This window comes from Diplotaxodon limnothrissa, linkage group LG18, assembly GCF_057381915.1.
Source record: "Diplotaxodon limnothrissa isolate DT_005_m linkage group LG18, D_limnothrissa_male_GT1.1, whole genome shotgun sequence".
Classification (NCBI taxonomy): Eukaryota; Metazoa; Chordata; class Actinopteri; order Cichliformes; family Cichlidae; genus Diplotaxodon; species Diplotaxodon limnothrissa.
This window is the reverse complement of record NC_140613.1, coordinates 980,865-1,008,778: the sequence shown is the minus strand read 5'-3', so window position 1 is coordinate 1,008,778 and position 27,914 is coordinate 980,865. Positions and strand designations below refer to the sequence as shown.

The 27,914-nt window shown below is 43.4% G+C and overlaps 2 protein-coding genes and 1 gene segment (V, D, J or C); 2 read left to right on the top strand and 1 right to left on the bottom strand.

Annotated features, from left to right (window-relative positions):
• Positions 1-6,763: 6,763 nt before the first annotated feature.
• On the bottom strand, positions 6,764-10,185 carry LOC146612733 (T cell receptor alpha variable 13-1-like). The segment is given in 3 exon segments: positions 6,764-6,868; positions 9,768-10,048; positions 10,134-10,185. Coding segments are annotated over 3 exon segments (438 nt in total).
• Positions 10,186-12,741: 2,556 nt separating this feature from the next.
• The window catches only part of LOC146612731 (uncharacterized), a 28,511-nt gene continuing 13,338 nt past the window's right edge, over positions 12,742-27,914 (top strand). The window contains exon 1 of the mRNA XM_085377495.1: positions 12,742-12,797. The gene's annotated coding sequence lies outside the window, so the exon portion shown is untranslated. The remainder of the gene's footprint in view (positions 12,798-27,914) is intronic.
• LOC146612732 (uncharacterized) lies at positions 12,770-20,317 on the top strand. The gene is made up of 2 exons (XM_085377603.1): positions 12,770-13,009; positions 19,482-20,317. The coding sequence occupies exons 1-2, from the start codon at positions 12,838-12,840 to the stop codon at positions 20,315-20,317; spliced, it is 1,008 nt and encodes a 335-aa protein (XP_085233729.1). The 5' UTR covers positions 12,770-12,837.

Below are 27,914 nucleotides of genomic sequence, written 5' to 3'. Positions count from 1 at the left end.
GGAGGTGGGGTGCCCCCGGCCTCTCGGCCTGGGGCTCGGTCACTCAGGCACAGCTGGCTGCCGGCGGAGCTCACGGGCGCGTCACTGCAACTCCCCCTGGCTTCTGCTCCGCGGCAGCTGAGTGAGCCCTCATCTGGGACTCTCCTCAGCTCTTGTTGGGACAGTGGCGCGGCTGCCCCTCTGTTGGTCTTCTATGGTCTCTTGTGTTCTGGGGGCCTCTGGATGTCTGGAGTTTTGATCTCCTCCATACCTGCTTCATACCCTGGAGGATGGGGCTGTGGCCCCCCCACACTCCCTAGCAGATCATTACATGGAGAAACCTTTGGAATACAAGCGCGCTGATCCACACAGGTATGCACACGGGTGTTCACTGCTCGTAGACTTAAATTACACCTTTCTTGGCTACTACTTCGAAGCACATCTGTCCTGCGTACTGCACAACAACATTGAATATTTAGTATTTACTGCTGTTTACACTTAGCTAGATTAATGCGATGGTGTTGTGTTTAGTATGTTGCTTTGTTTTTTTTTGTTTTTTTGCTTGTTTTCTATTCTTCTCTCAACAGGTGATCCAGGAGATTCTTATTTTTTCTCTCCCCCCCTTTCTCACTGTCCCTCTCCCCTTCTGTTTTTCCTTTCCTTCCTCTTTCTTTCTCCCTTTCCTATCCCTCACTCATGTCTGTCCCATCTGTAACATCTGAAAATAAAATATAATAAATAATAAAAACAAAGATCGACCACATGGACCAATACGGCAATGCCACGATGATCCATTTGGCAAAGTAAATCCATTGGGTATCCTTGTTGGTCTTCAGACAACAATTCTGATGGCTAAAGAACCAAATGGGACAGGCAAAAAAAAAAAAAAAAAAAAAAATAGAGTGAAAGAACATCCAGATAATTCAGTTTTAATTCAATCAGTGAGAAACTGAAGCTTATTTTAAAGAAACAGAAAACTTCATGTCTGAACGTTCCTGCAGTTGGTTTGTGGTTGGTGTGGATTTGCTGCTCATGTGAATCCTCCCACAGTGTTTCATTAGCAGCTGTAACCACAGTGACTCTGATAAAACAGGAATTAGCAGAATCCATCTGATATGAAGCTGTGCTTTGAATACCACTTCCCTCCTCTTTGAAGAGTAGTCAGATATCTGTGTTCAGGTTTTTGTACAGCCTCTTCTACACTTTGTATCACTGTGTTTGTAGAGCACAGTAGTAGAGAGCTGTGTCTGCCAGGGTTAGGGCTGCTATGCTCAGATTAGTTGATCGATCTGATGTTTCTGAGTTATAACGTTTATCAGGAATATATTGAGAACCACTGTAGTCTTTGGCTCCTTTCCAGAGTATAAACTGAGGAGGTTGAAGGTCAGAATGATGTTTGTACCAATAAAGCTCTGGATGTGTATAACTTGTCTCATAGCTACATGTGAGTTTGACAGATTCTCCTTCTGTTTCAGTGACTTCAGGTTGTTGAGGAGTGATTGAGTCTCCAGCTGTTAGTCCTGGAAAAAGAAAGAAGAAAAGTAGTGAAATGCAGTCTGTATATCTGCTTAATGCAGCAGCTTCAACTAAACTTTAATCCCTGTTCTTAAACTCACCTATAATGTGAGATAGAAGCAAAAAGAGGTGCAGCAACATGTCTTTGGAGTTATTAAAGCCAGACAGACAGCACATGAACAATGTTCTTCCACTGCAGCACAATGACCAACAAATAATGTCATTGGATGAGCACAGGTTCAGTGGGCGGGGCCAGTTTAATAGCTCAGCCAATCAAATAGTTTTGTGCTTCCACAGCAGCTCTGTCTCTGTCTCTGTTCTTTACTGCTTCATTTCTCTGTTGTCTTTGTCATCAGTCCAATGACACAAGAATCAGAGGTTTAACAGTGTGTGGCTCCCTCTAGTGGATGTTGTGGAGTATTCTGTTGTCTTTGCGCCAAAGGTTTTTGTACAGAGTTTTGCTGTTTCCTGTCACTGTGGGCTGCAGAGCACAGTAGTACACAGCAGAGTCAGACAGCTGAAGCTTCTGGATCTTCAGAGGAACTGATCTGATGCTGGAATCCAGTGTGGATGAAAATCTCTCCTTGAACTCGTCTACTGTGTTTCCATCATCCCCACTAACACGACTCAGAATGAATTTGGGGCTGTTGTTTCCATCCTGTTTGTACCAGAAGAGATAATTATTTGTTACACTGCTCTCATACTGACATCCAAGTGTAACTGTGTCTCCTTCAGCAGCAATGACATCTCCTTGTTCCTGGATCACTTTGTCTTCTCCTTTACACTCTGAGGAAGAACAGAACATGCAGAGGAAGAGATGGATCAATAAACATGATTAAAAACTCACCATTAATCAGACTCACACATTTATTTAAGCAGAGGAAACATGTTGATGTTTGTATCTCACCAAAGAAAAGAGCAGCAAGAATAATCCACAGCCAATGTTCCATCTGTACAACAAGGTTTAAATCAACAGGAGAAACTAGCTGATGTTCAACATTCAGTCTGAGAATTGTTCTCTTCACAGCAGCACTTATTATTGACACAATGGTTGAACACAGTGCAGAAGGAGAGCCCCGCCTACTGGATGATGTCGCCCTCCAGTGGAGCATCTCTGTGGGTTTGCTCTGTTGGTGTTCCAGGATATTGTTAATATCAGAAGATCATTTATACTCATTGAAGGTTTTTTTCTGAGGTATTCATAAACTTGTTCACGTTGCCCCTTCATGTGGCAGCCCTGATATCACACCATCATCTTCACACAGGAAATATTCATATTAATTTCTCTCCACTACGATAAATACAGTGGTTCCCAAACTGTTTTTACTGGGCCCCCCTCTGTTTTACAAGAAAAATGTTCGCGCCCCCCCACCCCTTCTCGCGCGCACACATACAAACACATCCTCCAACCACACCCCCATATTTTGCTCCATTGCGGTTTCTTTCACACCTCAAACATTTAGTAAACAATTAAGCAAATACAAGTAATCTGCAATAAATTACAGGCAGTAATAAAATAAACTACCAACTCTTTTACGCTACGTCCGCACCTACACGGGTATTTTTGAACACGCAGCTGTTTCGTCCACGTAAACGACGTTTCGAATCACCGAAAACTGAGATTTTTTTTTTTAAAGGTATGAGCCTTTTTCCACGTCACGCTGTGGCCACGTTATTGTTTACATGAGATGAATTGCAGAATGATAGAGACACAATGCTGTTAATCTGACTGTCTGCAGGTTTTACATGCAGTTACTGTCCCTCCATTTACAAAGGCAGAGGCGTCACGGTGTCATTATTTTACATGTAGTTGGTTTTTCCTGTGTAATAATATTCAACATTGCATCAATACATTTTTCAAAAAATGCAAAATGGGTTTAAAAACATAAACAGCTGTGGGATCCTGTCTGTGATTTGGAGAGCCCAGCGCTGCTCTCGATGCAGGGAAACTAATCCTGCAGGGAGACCTACCTCGGCACCTGTGCAGGTGAAGCCAAAGGGAAGATTTGCTTCACCATATTTTCTAGTCTTTGAATGAAGTTGGTTTAGAAACATATTCAGCGATGCTTCATCTCCTGCTTTGCGTTTCTGTGGGCGCCCCCTGCTAGCAGTGTCCAAGCGTTTTGTTCCCCCCCCCCCCCCTTTTTCATACCCCCCCCCCTGCAATGGCTCTGTGCGCCCCCCCCCCCCCCCCCCCCCCCCCCCCAGGGGGCGGGCCTCACACTTTGGGAGGGTCTGGATTAATACATGATTTAAATCCCTGGAGCAACCTCTCAGTGTCATGATTACAGGAATGCATCGACTCTAACGCAGCCCACATGAGGCTAAAGCTTTACATGCTTTTATTTTGAGAAGGTTCAAAGACAGGGGGGCAGGTAAGTAGGTTTCCTGCAGAGGGACAGAGCAGGGAGACACCAGAGAACTGCCCGAGAGAACGACTGCTGAGTATCAGTGCAGTCAGAATTGCTTATATAGTATTTATTAGAGTCCTTTCTTGTGTTTCACTTTTAGAGTTTCTGTGTCAGGGAGGTAAGTGAAGGCTTCAGAAGGCTGAGTGGGTGGAGAGTGGATGGGCAGGTGAGTTTTCCAGCTCTGTTACAAGTCAGTCCTTTCCAAACAGCAGACAATGAGAGAATCCTTCAGGTTTCAGGTAACTCAAGTCCACAGAGCTATGAGCAGACACAAGAGAACATGGTGAGGTAACAGAAGCTACAAGCACAAACTCATAAGTCATAAATTAAAGCTGAATTACCACCAGAATGAAGACAACAATCTGACAAAGAGTGGATGTTTCAGCTGGACCTTTCATTCCCCAAAACACGAGGAGTTAATGAGATCTGGTTAGGAGGTTAGCAACACTACAAGCACCAACCAGCTTGCAGCCAAAGCTCTGCACAGCCCCATCAGCAATGAGTCCCCAGCCTCACTCAGACTGCTGCCAAAGCTCTGCTGGAGGTGGGAGTTGAAGATCACCTGAACCACTTTGATACGCCAGGCCTGTCCAGCATTCTCCCCCACCACCTGACTCAACTCACCCCCAGATGGTGATCAGATGACAGCTCAGCTCCTCTCTTCACCAGAGTGTCCAGAACACACTGCTGCAGACCTGATGATGCAATTACAGAGTCAAGCATAACCTATACTGTGGTTAGCACACAAGTCCAGTAAAACAGAAACCACCATTGTGTCACTCGGACACATAAAGTCCTCAGAAGCACAATAGAGTTACCAGATGATGCAGCGTCCAGGATCCTGCTCAGGACCTCAAGAAGGCCAGGCCCTCTGAAATGTTGTTCAGAGCAGAAGCACAGAGGAGAGTCTGGACCTGCCAGAGGGGGAACATCACAAAGTACCAGAGCAGGACAATGATGAAGGAGAGCATCATCATCTGATGTGATGAGTTCAAAGAGAATAAATGGAACAAGCATGAGATGGTCTTCCTGGTTGGACTTTTAGCTTCATGTGAGAGATTTTACCTTAAAGAGATAAACCTCTGTTACTCTGTTTATTTTGCTTCTGCTGCATTTCTGCATGTCCTCATCCACTAAATATAAAATAGTGTAAATGAGCAGCTTTTGATGTTTGACAGTTTTTATTGTGTCTGAACGTTCCTGCAGTTGGTTTGTGGTTGATGTGGATTTGCTGCTCATGTGAATCCTCCCACAGTGTTTCATTAGCAGCTGTAACCACAGTGACTCTGATAAAACAGGAATTAGCAGAATCCATCTGATATGAAGCTGTGCTTTGAATACCACTTCCCTCCTCTTTGAAGAGTAGTCAGATATCTGTGTTCAGGTTTTTGTACAGCCTCTTCTACACTTTGTATCACTGTGTTTGTAGAGCACAGTAGTAGAGAGCTGTGTCTGCCAGGGTTAGGGCTGCTATGCTCAGATTAGTTGTTGTAGAAGATGTTTCTGATTCATATCATTTATCAGGAATATACTGAACACCACTCCATGATCTTGCTCCTTTCCACAATATAAACTGAGCAGCCTGAAGGTCAGAATGATGTCTGTACCAATAAAGCCAAGGATCACTAACACTTGTCTCATAGTCACATGTGAGTGTGACAGATTTTCCTTCTGTTTTAGTGACTTCAGGTTGTTGAGGAGTGATTGAGTCTCCAGCTGTTAGTCCTGGAAAAAGAAAGAAGAAAAGTAGTGAAATGCAGTCTGTATATCTGCTTAATGCAGCAGCTTCAACTAAACTTTAATCCCTGTTCTTAAACTCACCTATAATGTGAGATAGAAGCAAAAAGAGGTGCAGCAACATGTCTTTGGAGTTATTAAAGCCAGACAGACAGCACATGAACAATGTTCTTCCACTGCAGCACAATGACCAACAAATAATGTCATTGGATGAGCTCAACTTCAGTGGGCGGGGCCAGTTTAATAGCTCAGCCAATCAAATAGTTTTCTGCTTCCACAGCAGCTCTGTCTCTGTCTCTGATCTTTACTGCTTCATTTCTCTGTTGTCTTTGTCATCAGTCCAATGACACAAGAATCAGAGGTTTAACAGTGTGTGGCTCCCTCTAGTGGATGTTGTGGAGTATTCTGTTGTCTTTGCTCCAAAGGTTTTTGTACAGAGTTTTGCTGTTTCCTGTCACTGTGGGCTGCAGAGCACAGTAGTACACAGCAGAGTCAGACAGCTGAAGCTTCTGGATCTTCAGAGGAACTGATCTGATGCTGGAATCCAGTGTGGATGAAAATCTGTCTCCAGCCTCGTTTTTCCCCTCACCAACTTTAAAGCGACTCAGGATGAATTTGGGGCTGTTGTTTCCATCCTGTTTGTACCAGAAGAGATAATGATTTGTTGTAATGCTGACGTTATAGAGACAGCCAAGTGTCACTGTGCCTCCTGCAGCAGCAGTCTCTTCTCCTTTTGCTTGCAGCACGTTGTCTTTTTGTGCTCTGCATTCTGTAAAACACCAACAAACAGTATCAGTGTGCTGTTAAAGAATCACGTCAATGTTGATATCAAAGAAACAGAGTTGTGTTCATACCGAGGCACATAGCAGCCAGCAGCACTGAGATGAACAGAGGCGTCATATCTGCAGTGTAGAGTAACTGTGAGCTACAGCAAGTATAAAGAAGCTGTGATCTCTCTGTTTAGTCTTCATCAACACTAAGTTGGTGGATTAGAAGGAGGAGCCTGATCACAGTGACAGGACTCATTCACAGCCCTGTGTTATTCCCCCTGCTGACAGCTTCACACTCAGCACGTCTTTCTGCTGCTTTCAGTGGAGATCTTGTCTTTGATGAAATCACCTTCAGAAGATCTGGTAGATGAGTTTTCTTCTTTTAGAAGTTGTTTTCCCCTCACAAGACCCCAAATAGTAAAACTTCTCTATTTCTGGCAGCCACTTGTCTGCGACCTGCAGAGGTGACATCAACATTTTATCTGAGAACGTCAGCTCAGGCGGGGAGGTGATTCACAGGTTTGTGGAAGGTTGGTGGTTCAGTTCCTGGCTGCTCCAGTTTGAATGCCAAATATTCCTGAGTATGATACTAACCCCAGGTTGCTCCCTGATGCCTCCGTTGTAGTATGAATGCTTGGTAGAAAACACTATATTCAGTATAATTTATATGGCACCATGTGGGAGGACTTGACTCACGCGGCCAAAGAAGTGCAGGAGACTGATGTTGTCCAGTGTAGCAACTGATTTATTCACCATTTTGTGACCCAAACAATATTTACATAAACAAATAAGAAACTCAACTCCATAATTAACTCAGTTCAAATAAACTTAACTCAACAGAATATTAAGGTCAAAGTGCACACAGCTACACTGACCTGGTCCTTTCTCCTCAAACGCCCGAGTTTTCTGCTTAAACCGTCCACTTAACCAAACTATTTCTTCTCTGGACTATTTCACTCAGTAGATGAACATCATATTCAAACCTGTACTGCTACTCTTTACTGGTGTAATCAATGCATATTACAACAATAAATCTATTTCTCCATAAACCCTCTAAAATCAACTTGATTAAATTACACAAATTCTTCCCCTTCTGCACTTGGTCTCATCCTGTGACCTCAGATGAACCCAGAAGCTATAAAGCAGGAAGTAAAACTACGTTTCCTCCTTTTGTTTCTGGAAGACAGGTAGGTAAGGTAAGTTTAAACAATACAAATAGTTTTTTTGATTTTGGCAGTTTCATGGCCAAAGTGAGTCTGAATGTCTACAGAAAGGCAGTTAATCAGTTAATCTATTCAACAGTTTTGTTGGACCATAACACTATCAAAGGTTTCTTACTGATCCTCATGGTTACATTTTCAAACAGTATTGATCAACATGTGTTCATATAACAAATGGCACAAATTCTTATGAAGACTCTAGAGCGGCTCTTCCTCGACCTCCTCCGACCACAGGTACAACATGCCCAGGACCCACTACAGTTTGCATACAAGGCAGATGTCAGAGTGGAGGATGCCATCCTGTACCTCCTGCACAGAGCCCACTCACACCTGGATGGGGGAAAAGGCACGGTCAGGATCCATTTTCTTGACTTTTCCAGTGCCTTTAACACCATCCGGCCCTGTATGCTTCAGGAAAAACTGAACAGGATGGAGGTGGACCCCTGCCTGGTGGCTTGGATCTCCGACTACCTCACCGACAGACCACAGTACGTCAGGCTGAAGGACATCACGTCTGACACAGTGGTCAGCAGCACAGGAGCACCACAGGGAACTGTGCTGTCCCCTCTTCTCTTCACCCTGTACACCTCTGACTTCTGCTACAACTCTGAATTATGCCATATTCAGAAGTTTGCAGACGACACAGCCATCATGGGGTGTATCTGGGATGATCAGGAAGAGGAGTACAGAAGTCTGGTGAGGAACTTTGTCGCATGGAGTCACACAAACCACCTGCAACTCAACACCTCAAAGACTAAGGAACTGGTTGTGGACTTCGGGAGGTCCAGAGAAGGTCCACTGCCGGTTCAGATAGAGGGGGAGGAGGTGGAGGTGGTCAACAAGTACAAGTACCTCGGGCTGTGGGTGGACAATAAACTGGACTGGTCATGCAACACAGAGCACCTGTATAAAAAAGCCCAAAGCCGACTGTACTTCCTCAGGAGGCTGAGGTCTTTTAACATCTGCAGGAAGCTCCTGAGGATGTTTTACCAGTCGGTGGTTGCTGGAGTACTTTTCTATGCTGTGGTGTGCTGGGGGAGCAGCACAGCAAAGAGGGACTCATCCAGGCTGGAGAAACTGATCAGGAAGGCTGGCTCTGTGGTCGGCATGAAGCTGGACACTCTGGTGACAGTGGCAGAGAAAAGGACATTAAAGAAACTGATGGACATTATGAACAATGCTGGGCATCCTCTGCACACGGCCATTAACAACCAGAAGAGTCTGTTCAGTGACAGGTTGCTTCTCCCAAAGACAAGAACTAACAGACTTAAAAACTCCTTTGTCCCACACGCCATCAGACTGTTTAACTCCTCTCTGGAGGGGAGAGGGAGGGGAAACAGGAGGACAAAGGAGGGGGGAACAACTAAGCTGTAGTGCCTCTTCACCTCACTGTACAATACCTTTGTTAAAAGTCAACAGTGCAATAGACTCCATACTCGAAATTTGCAATTCACTTGTATTTTTATTTTTATTTTTTATTTTTATTCCTATTTATTCTATTTATCCCCTTTGTATATTTTATTTATATTTGTCTCTGTATTTATATATGTGTATATATATAATATTCTGTAACTCTGTAACTTCTGTCGGTGCTGTGCTTTTGGAAACCAAATTTCCCAGAGGAACCCACCCGAGGGATTAATAAAGTTCTATCTTATCTTAGTTCTTCACTAATAAATGGTAGATATATTTACCCTTAATATATGGGTCATGTGATTTGAACATGCAGGTTAAATGCTTCATGCAGTCACTCCCCCATATAAACACTTCATTGGGAGCAAGCATATATATATGAGTATATATCATTACACACAATTTATCCAAGTAACTACGATTACGTCTCTAGTGTATACAGGTGTATATGTCAGGATGAAATCCACATCAATTTACTGCGAGTTTGCTGTGATTGGTCTGATGTTCACAGCTGGAGTCAGACAGGTTTCTGCAGTCAGGAGGAGGAGGAGGCTCACATCTCATTCACTTCCCCTGAAGCTCTTCATCACAGCTGTGTTATGATTCTGTATTCTAACAAAGGTGTGTGGCTCCCTCTAGTGGATGTTGTGGAGTATTCTGTTGTCTTTGCTCCAAAGGTTTTTGTACAGAGTTTTGCTGTTTCCTGTCACTGTGGGCCTCACAGCACAGTAGTACACAGCAGAGTCAGACACTGCAGCAGAGGAGATGCTCATCTTGATTTCTTCTCCCTCCACTTGAATCTTCAGTCCAGGAGTTTTTTCTTCTCCTACTGATCCTGAAGGTGAGTGTGAGATCAGGAGCTCAGGTGCTTTTCCTGGATGTTGTCGATACCAGAAGAAATAATTAGCAGCACCTTTAGAGTAAGTGTAGGTCAGAGTAACTGTGCTGCCTTCTACACTGGACTCTTCATCTTTGGATGGAGTGAGGTCTTCACAGCCCACACCTGAAAGATGAGATGACAGTATTAAATGTGGGGACGTTAATGAATCATTTGAGTTGAACATAGTTTCCTGTGTAGGTGAGCAGACCTGTGAGAGTGAGAAGAATCAGAGGAAACACACAGTGATGTAATGACAGCATGTTGAGGAACATAAAGTTTGTTTTGTGTTGAACTCTGTTGAATGTGGAGGTTTTTCTCTCTTCTATAGTTCAGTAACAGCTCAGCTCCTCCCTGAATCTCTGCTCCTCCTCTCTGCTCTCAGTCACTCCTCCTCCTGTGGTTTGCAAACTTGAAATCCTGTGAGGTGGGAGGGTCACTGGAGTTAAAAATACAGGGATCTCTCCCCCCCCCCCCCCCCCCCCCCCATTTGTCTTCCACTTTGGGCCAAAAAGTATTCCCAGATTATGTCACCTTCGAGCTGAGCTTCTTCAGAAATATTTAATATATTAAAAAAAACAGCTGTGGTAGAATATAAAGTATGATGTTGTCAGGTAAACAATGGAAATAGATCCCAATAAATTTCAGCATCAGACAATATGTCAATAAAACACATCTATTTATGCCATGAAGTTGTTGTGCAGATGCTAATCATGGACGAGGTTTGGACCTAGCAGAGCTGTGACGTCATCTCATCCAGCATCCCTCTCTACAGTTATGAGCTGCTTAAAACTGTTCAGCTTTTAAGCAGGTCTGGGCTGCTTCACTCACTATGAGTTTAGATAACTGTCTCCATTTTAATCATTAGTTATTATTATTCTCCGGCTCTCTTCAACAGCATTTCTTTATTGTGTCTTCCTCCCCTCACCAACTTGTTGCATTGGTTGTCTCAGGTGGACTCAGACGATAACTTTTCACTCAGTATGTAAGGATGCGTCTCAAAGTGTGTTTAAAAGAGAAGAACGGGTTTATAAGAGGGGAAGGTTTTTATGGCTGAAAATATATAAAAATATCAGAATAAACATGTCGATTCTTCTTTTTGGATTTTAACCTATTGTTGGGGTTCCCAGAACTTAACCTCCACAATAATGGAGGGAATACTGCATAGATTTAGACAAAGATATATAGATATATATAATATAGATATAGATAACAATGAATTAAACTGACAAACACAAGCTTAAACATCTCACCCCAACAAGTTGATGAAGGCCAGATATTGACTGTGGTATCATTTTAACATCTCAGACACGGAATAACAATTATGAAAGGACGGCAGCAAAATGATTTGCTGCTTCTGAAGGAGTTTCCACAAAAGCTTCAACTTTTGCAGCCACTGCTTATCTGACTCTGATTTTACTCCAATAACTTTCTTTCTGATTAAGATTTGCACACCATTAAGCACAAAATTAGGCACATTTTAAATATGCTAAATCTGATACATTTGTTTATCAAATATAGCTTTTGCTGTTTGACTGTATTCCCTAATGTCTTTGTCCTTGAACGTTCCTGCAGTTGATTTGTGGTTGATGTGGATTTGCTGCTCATGTGAATCCTCCCACAGTGTTTCATTAGCAGCTGTAACCACAGTGACTCTGATAAAACAGGAATTAGCAGAATCCATCTGATATGAAGCTGTGCTTTGAATACCACTTCCCTCCTCTTTGAAGAGTAGTCAGATATCTGTGTTCAGGTTTTTGTACAGCCTCTTCTACACTTTGTATCACTGTGTTTGTAGAGCACAGTAGTAGAGAGCTGTGTCTGCCAGGGTTAGGGCTGTTATGGTCAGATTAGTTGTTGTAGGTGATGTTTCTGATTTATAACGTTTATCAGGAATATATTCACCTGTCTGCTGTCTCCCTCCTTTCCAGAGTATAAACTGAGGAGCCTGAAGGTCAGAATGATGTCTGTACCAGTGAAGTAGAGGATAACTTGAAGTTGTCTCATAGCTACATGTGAGTTTGACAGATTCTCCTTCTGTTGCAGTGACTTTATCTCGTTGAGGAGTGATTGAGTCTCCAGCTGTTAGTCCTGGAAAAAGTAGAGAAAATGAAGCCATCAGACTAACATTGTCCATGAGGCTGAGAGGAGAAGACAGTGGAAATGAGGAAAAGTAGGACAGAAGTAAAAATCTACAATCCTCCAGACCAATGATTCATTTCTAGCAGAGATTTCAGAGCAGAGAAAGAAATGTTGCGTTCTGAGAAAGAGACAAAAGTTCACCTATGAAGTGAGATGAAAACAAAAACTTTTTGCTCTCCAGACAGAAATCATCTCATTGGTTGAGCTGGACGTATGTGGGCGGGGCCTGTGGATGATTTTGAACCTCCAACATCGAAGTGAGTGAAACAGTAAAATATACAGTGATGTTAAGTATTAAACATTACTGACAGGCTGGATTCAGTAGGATTGATCACTCTTTCTGTTAGCAAATACATGAATAAACCCTTTTTCTATTTTACGCTGCTCGTGTACGCCCACACTAACACAAAAACTGATTTCCATCCACGATTAGATGAGACATGAGTTGAATATCATGAGACAGTTTGCAAGATGAAATTCACAGTGTTTTATTCATGAACGATCTTTTTCGTCACTGTTTCATGTTTAGAATCTTTTCGGATGTATTTTTGTTATTAAGAAATCCAGAAAAAATATCCCAACTAAAACCTCAATGATAAGAACTTTTTTAAAGGCGGAACAACGAGTAAAATGTCCTGTTTTGGCGGAACTTCCCTTGTGCAACAGTAGACGGAAGTGAACTGCACAAATGCGGAAGTAGCATTAGCTTTGTTCCTATGTGACCGAGCCGAGTGTTGTTGTGTGAGCTGAGTGTGTGAGCTGCGGCAGCAACGATGCCTTCAGCTCAGTATCTGAGAGAGTTCATCAACGAGCGACTAACTGCTGCTGCTGAACAAATATTCTTGGAGTTTGAAAAAACGATCGTCCAGTACGAGGAAGAGATCGACCGTCAGCGCAGACTGCTGGATATCACCTGGAAACCCCAAATCAAGCTGCACAGGACAGGTGAGTGTCCCTCTGAGGGAGGATCCTGATCACAGCTCTGCGGGACGTTTCTGATTGTGAGGACTTTTTGGAGATGTGAGCTAACAAAGAGCAAACAGAGGACAGGCGAGTTTCGCTCTGATGGGTGAACTCACTTCAACTCAAATTCAAATTGCAATGTGCAGAGGGTGGACTATAAAATACATCTTTATTCACCACAGACAGTTATAACCCTGTTGTTTCACACAGCTCATATAAACAACAACAAAATATGAAAACTATTCATTACAAAGGTCTGTGAAGGTTCTCAGTCCTCCAGGTCATCGTAGTCTAAGGAGCTTGGAAAGAAAAGTGTCTGGATTTCTTTAAGTGGCCAGGATGTGAGTGGGCGTTAAGGCATCTGGGAAGGATCTCAGAACTGGAGGCGGTGGCTTACAACACCAACTGTCTGCCACCTATAATCCAGTTTTTCAGATCCCAACTCTTCATCAGTTCTCACATTGAGTGTTTAGAGTCGAGCCCTCGCGTTGCTCCTCAGTGATGCTTTAATGGTTTTACTGAAGCAGAGAACAAGTTTAACTCCATTTTCTCAGCCGTGTGTAAACAGCAATCAAATTCTCTCAGCTGAACCTGTAACTAATAAAAGTGAAATGTCTGTGAAAATGCAGGAAATAATGAACCTGTGTGAATGTGTTAAATCCGGGGCGTCAAACTTATAGCCCGCGGGCCACATTCGGCCTAGAATACAGCTATATCCAGTAGGGCTGCTCAATTAATCGAATTTTAATCACGATTACGATCTGGGCTTTCAACGATCATTAAAAATGACTGAGCCGATTATTAGCCCCTCCCTCATTTATCCGCGACACCTTAAAGGCCGGTCCGTGAAAATATTGCCGGGCATAAACCGGTCCGTGGCGCAAAAAAGGTTGGAGACCGCTGATTAAGAGGACCCGAGGGAAGCTCGGAAAGCTAAGCAGAAGTTATTTGGAAAAGAGAGGTAAAAAAAACTTCAGTGGTGTTGCACACTATTTTATATTATTTTTTAAAGTCATTGTTAACCCTTTAAAACCGGTCAGAGCAGCACGCTCCGTTTTGTGTAACTATTTTTAAATCCCTGTAGAACCAGAACCGTGTAAGCTAGCGCAATAAACCAGAGGAGTTGTACTTGCATCTTATGCCATCAGCTTGTCCTCAGTCACGGTTTCCTTCCACATAAAGCTTTGCAAAAACTGCATAAAAAGCTCTTGCAGGAACAAAAACATAATATTCCAGAAACACGCTTTGCCGATCCGATCAGCTGTTCGTAACACTTCCCACAGTGAAACAGACGTCAGCGCGAACTGTCACATGTCCGCCATTTCCTGCCCGAAAGTGACGTCATTTTCGCGGAAATTTATTTTGATGCACCTGCTGTTTTCTTTGCAAATTTGCATCATAGGATTGTTTTTTCGTTTTTCCTGCAGTATATAAAAATTAATGTATCTCCAAAATAAAACTATGAAGACACTCAAAATAAATTTCCTGTTGTTGTAAACTATTTTTTGCAACTTTTTTGTATTTAAAGTTTTGAGGGATAAGCCTCTTAAATTTCTCAAAGTAGAAATATATGTAAAAAAAACCAAAAACGATTTTCAATTTTTTTTGTAGTTTATTGCACTTTTTTGCAATTAATGTAGTTACTATGGACTTAATGCATACATATTATTAAAATATGAGCTATAACAGTTGTATAGCAACTTGAAATGCTCCCACCAATGGCACTACAACATGTAAAAAATATAATATAAGCTCTGGCAGACTTGGTTCTATAGTAGGTCTTAAGGGTTAAATAAATATCGTCAAATAATCGAGATCTCAATTTCAGTGAAAATAATCGTGATTATCATTTTTGCCATAATCGAGCAGCCCTAATATCCAGCCCCCGTGATAATTTCTTATGTGAGTTATTACGGTTTTTCTGAATTGCTAAAACACATTTCCTTAAATCTCATCTCTTTGTCTCAAAACACTAAACACAAACTCCAAAATTCAAGCTACACACACAAAATCTTCGACTTGTCTTGCAAAACCAAACATTTGACCCAAAACTATTTTAACTTTTGTCAAAATCAAGCACTACTGTCAAAAACCACACAAAACCAGCCAGTGTGCAAACACGACTTAGCAACGATTACACACTACAGAAATAAATACAGAACACTGTGAGAGAGCTGGAAAATAATATTTATCTGTTCATTCATTTATTCTCACATTTTGACAAAAAGAAAACTGCCGTAAAAAAAAAAAAAAATATATATATATATATATATATATATATATATATACATTAAAAAATTATATATTTTTACAGCATATTCAGGTAACTTAATCTGCCTCAGCATCACACCTCTGTGCTGGGTCAGGCCACAGGACTTCATCCACATCATATGTTATGGTCTCCCTTGCAAGGCAACGAGATTCCAGATCCAGCCCTGAGAAGATTCCAGTCCCATCTCACCACATGCTCCATTCTTTGCTTGAAGTAGATTTTCCTGTGTGTAAGGGTTTCGGTCGTATACTTTCCATCTCCGTGCTGAGAAAAACACCTCAATAGGGTTCAAAAGGGAGAGTATGGTGGAAGAAACACATTGATAAAATGCTGCTCATTGTGAAACCAGTTGCATAATTTTGAACCACAGTGAAAGCTCACATTGTCCCAAATGATATGGGATGCTCTGCCTGCTCGCGGTCTCTCTACTCAAGCAAAGCATCCTGTAGACCATCCAGGAATGTTGCTATAAGTTCGTTGTTGTACAGCCCAACAGTAACATGACTGTGGAGAAACCCACAGCTGCTGATGGCAGCACAGTTACATTTCCACCACGCTGGCCATGCAGTTCAATAGTGGCACATTGACCTATGACATTGCAACCTTTTCTTCTCCTTTTTGCTAGATTCAACATGTATGTTGTCTTCTATATTCCCTTGCTGCATTTCATGCAGTCAAATTGCATTATTTTGACGGACCATATCCACAATAAGTGTCTCCTGGTGTTTAGGGCTGGGACGATGTGTCGACGTAATCGATTACGTCGATGTTAAAAAAAAAAAAAAAAAAAAAACGTGCGTCGATGCGTCGTCACTTTCAAAACAGACATGGCGGCAGCGAGTAGCAGCAACATGATTGAGGCAGCCGCAGTCGACTTAAATCAATCCACCCGAATTCGCAATTCTACAGTATGGGGATATTTTAACAGAAAAGGAAGTGTTTCAGTCATTTGCCGACTTTGTAAGGTGGAAATGGCCTATCATAAAAGCACGACGGCTATGCACCAGCACCTCAAACGACAGCATCCAGGAGCAGCTTCTGCAAAGGACAAACCACCGTATGTTTTCAACTTTTTTACCAACACTGCTTTTTACTCTTTAATTCATCCAGACACCCCCCTCGTAGGCATACACTCACTCATAGACACAGAGAAAAACACTCAACCTCCGTAAATGCAAAACTCATTTAAGCTGCTGTTTAGTTGGTTTTTATTTGTGGCCCATGCTGGCAAAATGAGTCGGAATGCGCGCAGGCTGATTATGGGAATCTGCGAAAGACAAAAATGTGAGACAGCGAATTGGCCGCAGGAAAAATGTTAACGAGGATAATGCACCACCTGCTAAGCATAGTGGACACTATTACAACATTGTTAAAGTGCTTATAATCGAATAAAATTAAAATAGAATCGGATTGTAAAATTAATCGCTAGATTCATCGATTAGGGAAAATAATCATTTCGCCCAGCCCGACTGGTGTTGTGAGCACATGCGTGTTCTTCCACCCTCATTTGGCCATCTTTCAATTCTAAGCAAAATACCATTTAGTTATAAGTATTGTTAAATCTCCCAATTCTTTGGGCTGAAGGAAGAACAACACCTGGTGTATAAATGCTCAATCAACAATCTCTTTATTCCATACAACACTTTGAGCATTAAAAAACGTCTAGACGGGAGATGTGGACTGGAAGGCGTCTGCCAGATCTCAAAGGCTACGTTCACACTGCAGGTCTTGATGCTCAATTCCGATTTTTTGATCAAATCCAATTTTTTTCCGTCTGCTTGTTCACACTACAAATAAAATGCGACTGCAAACGCGCTCTAGTGTGAACGCTCAAAGCGACCGCATGCGCAAAAGAAGACGTCACACACAACGCACTCTGTTTAGACCCAGACCAAACAATATGTTTGACTGATGGCTCTTAATATAAAGACTTCGGACTTTATGTTTCCCAATTTTTGCTTTAAGTTATTTTGTTATTTACATAATAATGTAAATAGCACATACGAAAGTGACCCAGATCGGATTTGAAAATATCGGATTTGTGCCGTTCACACTGTCACACCATGATCGGATATGAGTCGCATAGGGTCAAAAAAGTCGGATTTGATGCGCTTTCGCCTGCAGTGTGAACGTAGCCAAAGTGTCTGACCGTTTCTCGCATTCTTAGAGCTTTGGCCCCCCCTTCCACAGTCATAAAACCTAAACATCCACATTCTTACTCTCTCAGTGAGCCTAAGTTATGACCTTGGCTTCCTGTGCAGTGTGTTCTGTTCTTCCTAATCAGACAAATAACGCCATGATTCTCTGAAAACAGTTTTACTTATGAATCAGCAGTATAATGCATCATAAACAATGTAATTCATCCACAATAAAGCAGCAGTCTCATGTAATACAAATCAGTTTAATAAATGTAATAGTTATCACCTTCTTCTAAGTCAGGAGAATAATGCAGCCTAAAACTACATAATGATTTCACAATCTTTACTTAGAGGTATAACGTGGCATAAGATAGTATGATGTAAACATGTGCTATGCAAGTATATCAGACTATTTCATTTACAGAACTAAAATGAGTTTGTTGTGTACAGAGAATCTTTGAGCTTGACTCAACGGTTAGGCCTTGTGAATACATCTTTGTGGATGAAGCTGTTGGTTGCAACATGTGTTTTAAATTATGAGTGGTAGTGTGTTAATGATGAAAACTGTGTGTTAGTTGTGTTTCGCTTCTGTTGCCTGTGTCCATCATTCTGGGTACAAGTGCGCCACACTGCTAAATGTGTTTTGAGTTTGAAAGTTTAGAGTTTGGTAAATGGGAGATTCAGATTTGCAAATGGTGTCCTGACCAGATGAACAGTGTTTCAGATTTTGGCATCTGTGGGATTGATTTAATGAAAGAGTTTTCATAGTTGGCAGTATAATTTTTACAATTGGATTTAGTGTTTTAGCAATTCAGCAAAACTGTAATCGCCCGTCTATATGTCGGAGCTGAATCTTTAGCCTGCTTAGAATCCATGCAGACAGGGGTGGGACTTTATTTTGATGGGCACACCATGTGGCCAATCACATGGAAAGACACACTGGGACCATACCATTATGTGGAAGAATAAAGGGGGGCAGACGTTTTGAAGACAGCATATGTAGTGCTACAGGCAGGCACACAGAGAGACGGGAGCCGGATTTAAATTCAAGCATGTCGGGAAAAAGTGAAGAAACATAAAACAAACATCTGGCTGCATTTCAGTGATACTGGAGACTGCAAAGCTGCAGAATTGATCAAACTAGCAGCTGCTTTTATTTTCAGCCATTTTTCACTGTGGAGGACAAAAGGTTTCAAACGTGTCTGGTCTTAAAATGTGCGTTCTTTCTATTAGTAATAAATGCACTAAATAAGACTTATGGAAACACAAAATGAAAAGTGCTTGAGAAAGACAACATTTGAATATTACGTAAAATAAACTATATATGACGTGTGTTTATATGATAGGCTCGCGACCCTGAAAAGGATAGCGGATGACGTGTGTTTGAATGGCAGAGATGCAGAAATGTGTGCATATAGCACAGAGCCATGGCTCAGTGTGTCTAAATGAGTCTCACAGGCCTGAATGTGCGCTTGAAGCCACTGGGACAGCTTGTGATCTGACGGCACTTTCTTTTGTCTTTCAGTTCTTTATAGGTCGTATAGGTCAAAAAATCAAAATTGTATTTAGAGAAAAAAATCAATGTGAAGATTAGTTGTTTCAAGACAAACTGTTCTCTGAGTTAGTGAGGCCGTACTTGAATGATTTGGCTTTCAGTTTATAAAGTCAGGGCTGAAGAGATGGTACAGAAAGCTGTGCATGCTCAGATGGAAAAAAACAAACATGAAGGAGATTTACACAAAATGAAACAGCTAGTCGTGGACAAATGTGAGGTCATCGATGGTTACAACCTCGTAGAGTAAAGAGGATCGATGTTGTCTCACAGGACTCATCTGCACAAGGCATTTTATAGAGTACAGCAGCAACGGCAGTTTCTTAAAACATCTCCACATTTTGACTTTTTCTCAAAATGATCAATGACATATATATTTTTTGATATGTCCCTAATACTCCATTGCATCGTTTTGCTTTCTCCACCCTTAAAATTAGTGACTTGAGTTTAGAGAATCTCAAGTGTATTTGTTTTCTCCTTTCGTCCCTCTAGACGTCCCACAGCAACACGTCTCCTCGGAGGAGGAGGTTCTCCCTGAGCAGCAGCTTTGTAACCAGGAGAGGAGCTCCAGTGTGGAGCAGGAGGAACCAGAACCTCCAAAGATTAAAGAGGAAGAGGAGGAACTGTGCAGCAGTCAGGAGGGAGAGCAGCTGGGACTGAAGGAGGAGACGGATACCTTTATGGTGACTTTTATTCATAAGGAAAGTGACCACAGCAAACCAGACCCAGTCAGCTGGGATCAACTTCTCTCTCACAGCTCTGATGTAACTGAAAGACAGTCTCAGGAAAGAAGCAAGACTGTAGATTCAGGATCAACTAGAAATAGAAAAAAAAGTCACAAGAATGCAGATGATTCACCTACATCAGAGAATCACTCTGACACAAGCAAAAGGGCTTTCAAATGTGATGTTTGTGGAAAAGCCTTTAAGCAGAATTATGAAATCAAAAGACATTATAGAATCCATACTGGTGAGAAACCATATCCTTGTAAAACATGCAACAAAATGTTTGCATGGAGTGGTGATTTACTGAAGCACATGAGAGTTCACACTGGTGAGAAACCATTTCCTTGTAAAACCTGTTTGAAAATGTTTGCAAGTACAAGTTCTTTATCGAGCCACATGAGAACGCACACGGGAGAGAAGCCATATGCTTGTAAAGCATGTGGGAAAATGTTTGCATACAGTAGTGATGTAAGGAAGCACATGAGAGTTCACACTGGTGAGAAGCCATATCATTGTAAAGCATGCGGGAAAATGTTTGGTTTTAGTTGTTCATTGTTGCGCCACATGAAAACTCACACAAGTCAGAAGTCGTACTCTTTCTAGAGAGAAAATGATATCATGGAAGCCAAGGTCTTCCAGTTTATTACATGTGAGATTGGTCTAACCTGTTCCAAAACTTTAAGTTTTGTTTGTTTTTGGAAATGTTTTCCTTTACTTGCTGTATATTGGATAACTGTCAATCTCTGTGTTGTGTAATTAAAGTTAGTATGTTGTGATAATGATATGAAATAATAATACAGTGGTCCCTCGCTATGTGGTTCACCTTTCACAGATTTCTTTTGTGCAATTTTACATGCTTTTTTTTTTTTTTTAAGCACATTGTGTCCTGCATCCTGATTGGCTGTAGACCATTATCAATCAATCTCCTGCAGTGTCTCCTGTACAGTACAGAATGCATTCAGCTTGTCAAATTTACCTAAATCTTCAGTCGCTAGCAGTGTGACTAAAGTGCTGTACTGTATGTTTGTAAGCTTTTTCCAACAAACACAAAAATGTCAATGAAACGTTTAATACTAATACTGCGCTTATTTTTCTACGAAGGTTTGAACTTTGAGAGTGTTTAAACGAGAGAAGTGTGAAAATGTTCATGCCTGTCTGAGAAAAGTGTATAAAGTGTGTAGTGAGGGGTTTTACAGCCTTAAAACATCTCTAATAATTGTAAAAAATAAAGTTGGCTACTTTGTGGATTTCACCTATCGTGGGTTATTTTTAGACGTAACTAAACGTCTCTGGTTAATAAGATGGATGAGCTGTACTATCCAGGTGAGTATCATCTCACCTGAATCTCATGGAGCATCACTTTGAAACACTGCCTAGCATGACTCTGAATTCACAGACCTACAGGTTACCTGAGCACAAGAGACAAATTGCATAAAAGGAATTGACTGAAATGTTTAGCTGGGAGTAACAGAAGAGTCGCACAGTGCTTGGTGTATCCCCATAGTTCTTGTAGTGAAGGAAGATGGTTCTCTGTGTGGACTACTGAAAGGTGAATGAAGTGTCTCGCTTTGATGCTTATCCCATGCGCTCGGTCGACGAGCTCCTGGACCAGTTATGCGCTGCTGGGTTTTTTCACAATGCTGCATTTAACCAAGGGCAACTGGCAGATTCCCTTGTTTGCAAAGTCTAAGAAAAAACTGCCTTTTCCACGCCGTACGGGTTGTATTAATTCATCACACTTCTGTTCAGCTTATTTGGACTATTACTTTCCAGCACCTCATGGACCGGGTGCTGTGGCTGCACGCTACATATGCTGCTGCATACCTGGATGATGTTATCATCCAAAGCAACATTGGGCCGGTCTGCCTCCCACTCTGGACCCCCACCAATTTGCCTACAGGACAAATCGATCCACTGAGGACGCTATCACCATAGCGCTCCACACTGCGCTGAGTCACCTGGAGCACCGAGGAAGCTATGTGAGAATGCTCTTTCTTGACTTTAGTTCAGTATTCAATCATATCATCCCGGAGATCCTGGTCCAGAAACTGTCTCACCTGGGACTCTCCACCCCATCTGCCTCTGGATCAAGGACTTCCTGACAAATAGACCACAGTCTGTCAGACTCGGCCCCCACCGGTCCAGCACCATCACAATCAGCACCGGGTCTCCACACGGATGTGTTTTGAGTGTGTCATCTAAGTGTTCAGAGAGTGCACTGAAAAAACCGTGAAAGAATGAGGGATCATCAACATTTGGACCATATACACTTGCAATACATAGCTTTTTATCAAGTATAGATAGTTTAATGATTAAGAATCTGCCCTCTGGATCTATAACTGTATCGAGTACTGTGAAATTAATATTTTTATGTATTAAAATTGCTACTCCCCTTTGTCTAGAATTATAACAAGCTGAGAACACATTAGCAAACTCAGGTGTTTTAAGTTCATTCGAACCTCTAAGAGGTCTGTGGGTCTCTTGTAAAAGGACAACATCTGCCTGTAGATTTTTGAGTTGGTTAAATATTTTTAACCTCTTTTCTCTGGAGCCAGCTCCATTTATATTCCATGTAATGAACCTCAGTGCACCCATAGATGTTTGTGTATAACTAGGGATGTATGCTGTGTGCGTCGCTTAGACAGGTGGAGAGAATACGTCACTTGTTCATAAATAAAGAGAAGGAGAGAGAGAAAAAATGTGTGGCGAGATGCTCCCTGAGTCTGACTTTGTGTTTGCATAGTTACTAATATGAGTAGGCTTGGCTTAAGTGTGTGTATCCTAAACGACTGTGTGCGCTGTCTGACTGAAGTAAATGTGCTGCCGTTGAGCGCATGGTGCGTATGTGTCGAAATAAAGGATGTTTGTGGATGAGTGTCGAAGCAGGTGATCGAGGCAGTGAAAGGAATAAAGAAAGAAACCAAGGACAGGGGTGAGCAGCATAAAACCAAGAGGGGGAAAAGAGAGGAGGGAAAAAAAAAAAAAAAACGAGAAGGAAAAAAGAAACCAGAAACAAAACGTAAACATTCCAATTAAATCACTGACGGAGAGTGACGGTGTTAATTCTGCTATGAAATCACACTTTAAGATGCGATTTGATGCTGGTAAGTTAAACAGATGTTAATGCAAGTTAGTGTGAGTGGATAGGGAAATGGTGCAGCTGATTCTTATCTGGTGTGAGGTTAATACAGCCACGGAGTGATGTTCGGGTCGCGGTGGAGCTGTCCGTCCACGTACAGCCGGCCCACAGCGATGACAGCGCGGGAGCCCTTCTGGATGAAGCCGCGTCGGATTGGGAAGAGGACCCTGCGTCGTTCCAAGATCTCTTTGGGGAACTGGTCGTTCACGCTGAAGTCCGTTCCTTTTAATTCCCTGCCGCGGCTTTTCACATGTTGCTTTTGTTTGAAGTGGCCGAATTTGGCCACGATAGGACGTGGTCTCCCGGCCGTATCCCGAATGGGGCCGATGCGATGTACCCGATTGAAGACGATGTTCTTCACAGTGTCCTCCGGCAGCTTCAGGTGGGTTTTGATGAAGCTTTTTACCGTGGTCTCCGCGTCCTCTCCAGCGGCTTCTGGAATACCAGAAAATACCAGATTATCACGCATGCTACGAGCTTGTAGATCAATAACTGTTTCTTTTATTTTTTTATTTTCTCTATTGAGCTGGGTAACATTTTCTGTGAGACAATTCACCGACTCCCTTAGCGTGGCATTTTCAGCAGCAAGCGTTTCCACCTGCTGCTGGCTGTACTCCAGGGATTCTCGCAAGCATTTAAATTCTCAGTGAAGAATCTCCACCAAGGACAGCCTTGCGTCGAAACTGGACAATCGCTTGTCGATTGACTCCAGTATGTCGGCAATATCTTTGCCGGCTGGCGATGTTGAGCCGGGGGAATCTGCCGGGCGTTGTCTTTCCTTTTTTTTTTTTTTTCTTTTTTTTTTTTTAATGTAGGCCAGTTTAGTGATACTTTCACGGATCCACTGCACAAAGCACATCAGCAATAGGTGTCTAGGTTATGGACTTATGATTATTCACATAGTGTGGAATTACTTTGGACTGTTCCAACATGTTAATGTTGGTTCTGATAGAAAGGTGTCAGGATAGACAGTGCATCACAGTTGGGGCTGCATAGGTGCAGACCAGTGAGGGTGCCCATACTGATACCTGTCTGCCAACGAAAGTGCCAACAACAGGGACATATGCATATCAGAATATATCAGATCTGGACCACATAGAAATAGAAGAGGGTGCCCTTGTCTGATGAGTCAAATTTTCTTTTACATCAGATAGCTGTGTGTGTGTGCATCGCTTATCATGCACTGTGCGAAGAAACAGTATAATTCTTTGGGCAATGTTCTGCTGGGAAACCTTGGGTCCTGCCATCTATGTGGATGTTTTTTTTTTTGTTTTTTTTTTGTGTGTCCCGTTTGGATCTTTAGCCATCAGAATTGTTGTCTTAAGGCCAAGAAAGATGCCAAGCGGATTTATTTTACCAAGTGGATCATCATGGCCTTGCCATATTGGTCCATTTGATTGACCTTTATTATAATTATGAATTTATTTTATTTTCAGTTGCTACAAACGGGACAGACATGACTGGGGGATAGGACAGGGAGAGAGAATGAAAGAAAGAGAGGGAGAGAAAGAAAACCAAAGGGGAGAAGAGACGGCCGCCAAGGAGTGAGCCGGTGTGTACCCGGACGCCCACCCCCAGACACAAAGAACCACCAACGCACCGACACCTGAGGGAGTCCGCCACTGGCAGGGGAAGTGGTGGTGGGGGGAGATAGGCCTCCAAACCTTGGAGCGTTGTCTTTTCGACGACGGCGTCTCAGATTTGGCCGGGGAAGCTGCACTCTGAGCCTTCTTCATCACGAGATCCTGAAAGCACTGATCAATATAATCTTGGAGAGCCTCTAAACTCTCCCCGTTGTTCTCCAGGGTGTTGGAGATTATTTAGACAAATATTGTTAGTTATAAGACAATTGATAAGTGTATTTGGTAATACTGAAGCTTAAATGAATTTGTTCAAATCTAAACTACCATTTGCTTTAATTTTCCGCCAAAATCTCCGGCGTCTGACGTCAGTTACAACATGAGTCGCTTACCTTGTCCGTCACTTCCGTCACTTACCTCCGCCACCTCTCACCTTATCTTGCTAATGGTTTCTCACATCTTGCAGGAGCTTTCCTCTCCTCAGGAACTCTCTGCAGGAGGGGGAGATACAGGAGAGGTGGAGGAAGATCTCAGCCTGGGCGTCTATTGTCTTATGTAGTCTGGAAGATGAGTGGATGGTGGGGTGGGTGCAGTTTTCTCTGTGGTGGGGTTGGGTGGACTGTCCCGGGCTCTGTGGGGCCGGGCGGCGCTGCTGCACTGGGCCCTGGTCTGGATGGGCCTGGGCCCCCTTTCCCTGGCGGGTCGCGGAGTATGGGGTGCCTACTGGGGTCAGCGGGGGAGCTGGCCCCAGGGAGGGGTCACTTGCCCCTCCCTTCCTTCCCTCCCCATCTCCAGCTGCCTCCCTCTTCCCGCTCCACCACAACCACCCACACATGCAGGGCCTTGGAGTAGGGGTATGTCACCAGGGTGCAGAGGAGGCATCCCCCCCCCCCTCTGTCCCCTTCTGGATGCCTCTGCCTCAATTTTATCCCACAACTTAGACATTCACATTACTCACACTCTCATTACACATACATATAGGATCTTGGGGGTGGGCACGATACACGGAATCCAAAGTACCATCAGGGTGTACACCTCACCCCTGGCGTCGTTGCCCACCTCTCAATTTTAAATACACGTAGACATTGAGGGCTAGCAGGAGGGACTATGCGCTTACCTGCTGCTCTCTGGCAGGTAGCTCCATGCCCTCCTGGGTTTTAAATGCACCTTAGAACACACATGCATCAACACTACAATGAGCGGGTGGAGGGAGGTTTGGAGTCTTTTCTCACCCCCGTTCTCTGCGACCTGCTGGAGCGGGGGGGCTAGGAGGAGGAGTTGGCCGTCCGACTGCGGTCTGGAGTGTGGGGCCTCCCTGCTGCTGCGGAGTCGGGGCGGTCTGCCTCCCCCCACCGCAGGGAAAAGGGTAACACCACCTGGGTCTGGGTGCAGTTCCCCCCTCCAGGGGCAAGGGTACCTAGACCCGGTTCGTAGAGTACGCTTGGGGAGTGTGATCGTGTGTACAGCGTCTCTTTATGTCTGTCTCCACGTTGGTTGAGTGTGGAGTAAGTGCATATGAGAGCATGAGGGTGGGAATGGATGTTTGTGTCTGTGTGTGCCTGTATGTCTGTGTCTATATGTCAGGTTGGGTGTCAGGTGCCACCTCTCTGGGGACATCTTAGGCCCTCCAAGGTATGGAGGCCTATCTCCCCCTACCACCACTTCCCCTGCCAGTGGCGGACTCCCTCAGACATCGGTGCGTTGGTGGTTCTTTGTGTCTAGGGATGGGCGTCCAGGTACACACCGGCTCACCCCTTGGCGACCGCTTATCGGGGCCTGGAGCCTGGGGCTCGCTCGGGCCACTTCGGAGGTGGGGTGCCCCCGGCCTCTCGGCCTGGGGCTCGGTCACTCAGGCACAGCTGGCTGCCGGCGGAGCTCACGGGCGCGTCACTGCAACTCCCCCTGGCTTCTGCTCCGCGGCTGATGAGTGAGCCCTCATCTGGGACTCTCCTCAGCTCTTTCTGGGACAGTGGCGCGGCTGCCCCTCTGTTGGTCCTCCTTGGTCTCTTGTGTTCTGGGGGCCTCTGGATGTCTGGAGTTTTGATCTCCTCCATACCTGCTTCATGCCCTGGAGGACGGGGCTGTGGCCCCCCCACACCCTCTAGCAGATCATTACATGAAGGAACCTTTTAAAAAAACAAGCGCGTCCATACTCACAGGTGTACACACGGGTGATCACACCCACAAACTACACCCTTTTTGGCTCCTACCTCAAAGCACACTGTGTTCTGTTGATCTTATGTGCTGCACAATAATGTTTAATATTTAGTATTTACTGTCATATTCCCATATATCATTGTGATGTTGTTTATTCTATTACTCTTGTTCTCTTCTGCTTGTTTTCTTTTTTCTTTCTCAGCAGGTGATCCAGGTGATTGATATATGCATTGTTTCTCTTTCCCTCTTTCTTTCTCCCCTTCTTTCCTCCAGTCAAGTCTGTCCCGTATTCAGCAAGTGAAAATAAAATAAACAATAAAAGGTGAATCAAATAGACCATTACGGCAAGGCTGGGATGGTCAATTTGGTAAAGTAAATCCGTTGGGCATCTTTCTTTGCCTTTAGACAACAATTCTGATGCAAAAGAGCCAAACGGGACAGGCAAAAAAAAAAAAAAAAAAAAAAGGATGTGTTTTGAGTCCCCTCCTGTTTACGCTCTACACATCCGACTGGTCCCCTACCATCTCTCAAACACCATCATAAAGTTCGCGGATGACATCACAGTGGTTGGACTCATCTCAAGGGGGGATGAGTCGGACTACAGAGTCGGACTATGAAGCGCCTTGAGGCGACTTATGTTGTGATTTGGCGCTATATAAATAAAATTGAATTGAATTGAATTGAATTACAGAGATGAGGTCAACAGACTGACTGAATGGTGTTCAGTTAACAACCTCCAACTGAACACCACGAAAACTAAAGAACTTATCTTGGACTTCAGGAAGGGCAGAGCAGACCCGGCCCCACTTTACATTCACGGGAACTGTGTGGAGAGGGTACACTCCATGAGGTTTCTGGGCGTGCACATCTCTGATGACCTCTCCTGGACTGCAAATACCACGGCGGTGGTTAAAAAGGCCCAGCAGCATCTTCACTTTCTGAGAGTGCTCAGGAGGAACAACCTGGAGAAGAGGTTGCTGGTGACATTTTACAGAGCCACCATAGAGAGCATCCTAACGTACGGCATAACAACATGGTATGCAGGGTGCTCAGCTGCGGACAGGAAAGTACTGCAGAGGGTCATCAACACAGCCCAGAAGATCACTGGCTGCTCTCTGCCCAGCCTGGAGGTCACTGCAAACTCTCGGTACCTCAGCAGAGCTGGCAATATCATCAAGGACCACTCTCACCCCAGCAACCAACTGTTTGAACTATTACCGTCAGGCCGACGGTACAGGTCACATAAAACCAGGACAAACAGATTCAGGGATAGCTTCTTTCCCAGAGCTATCACCGTAGTAAATAAGCACAAAAACAATTGAAC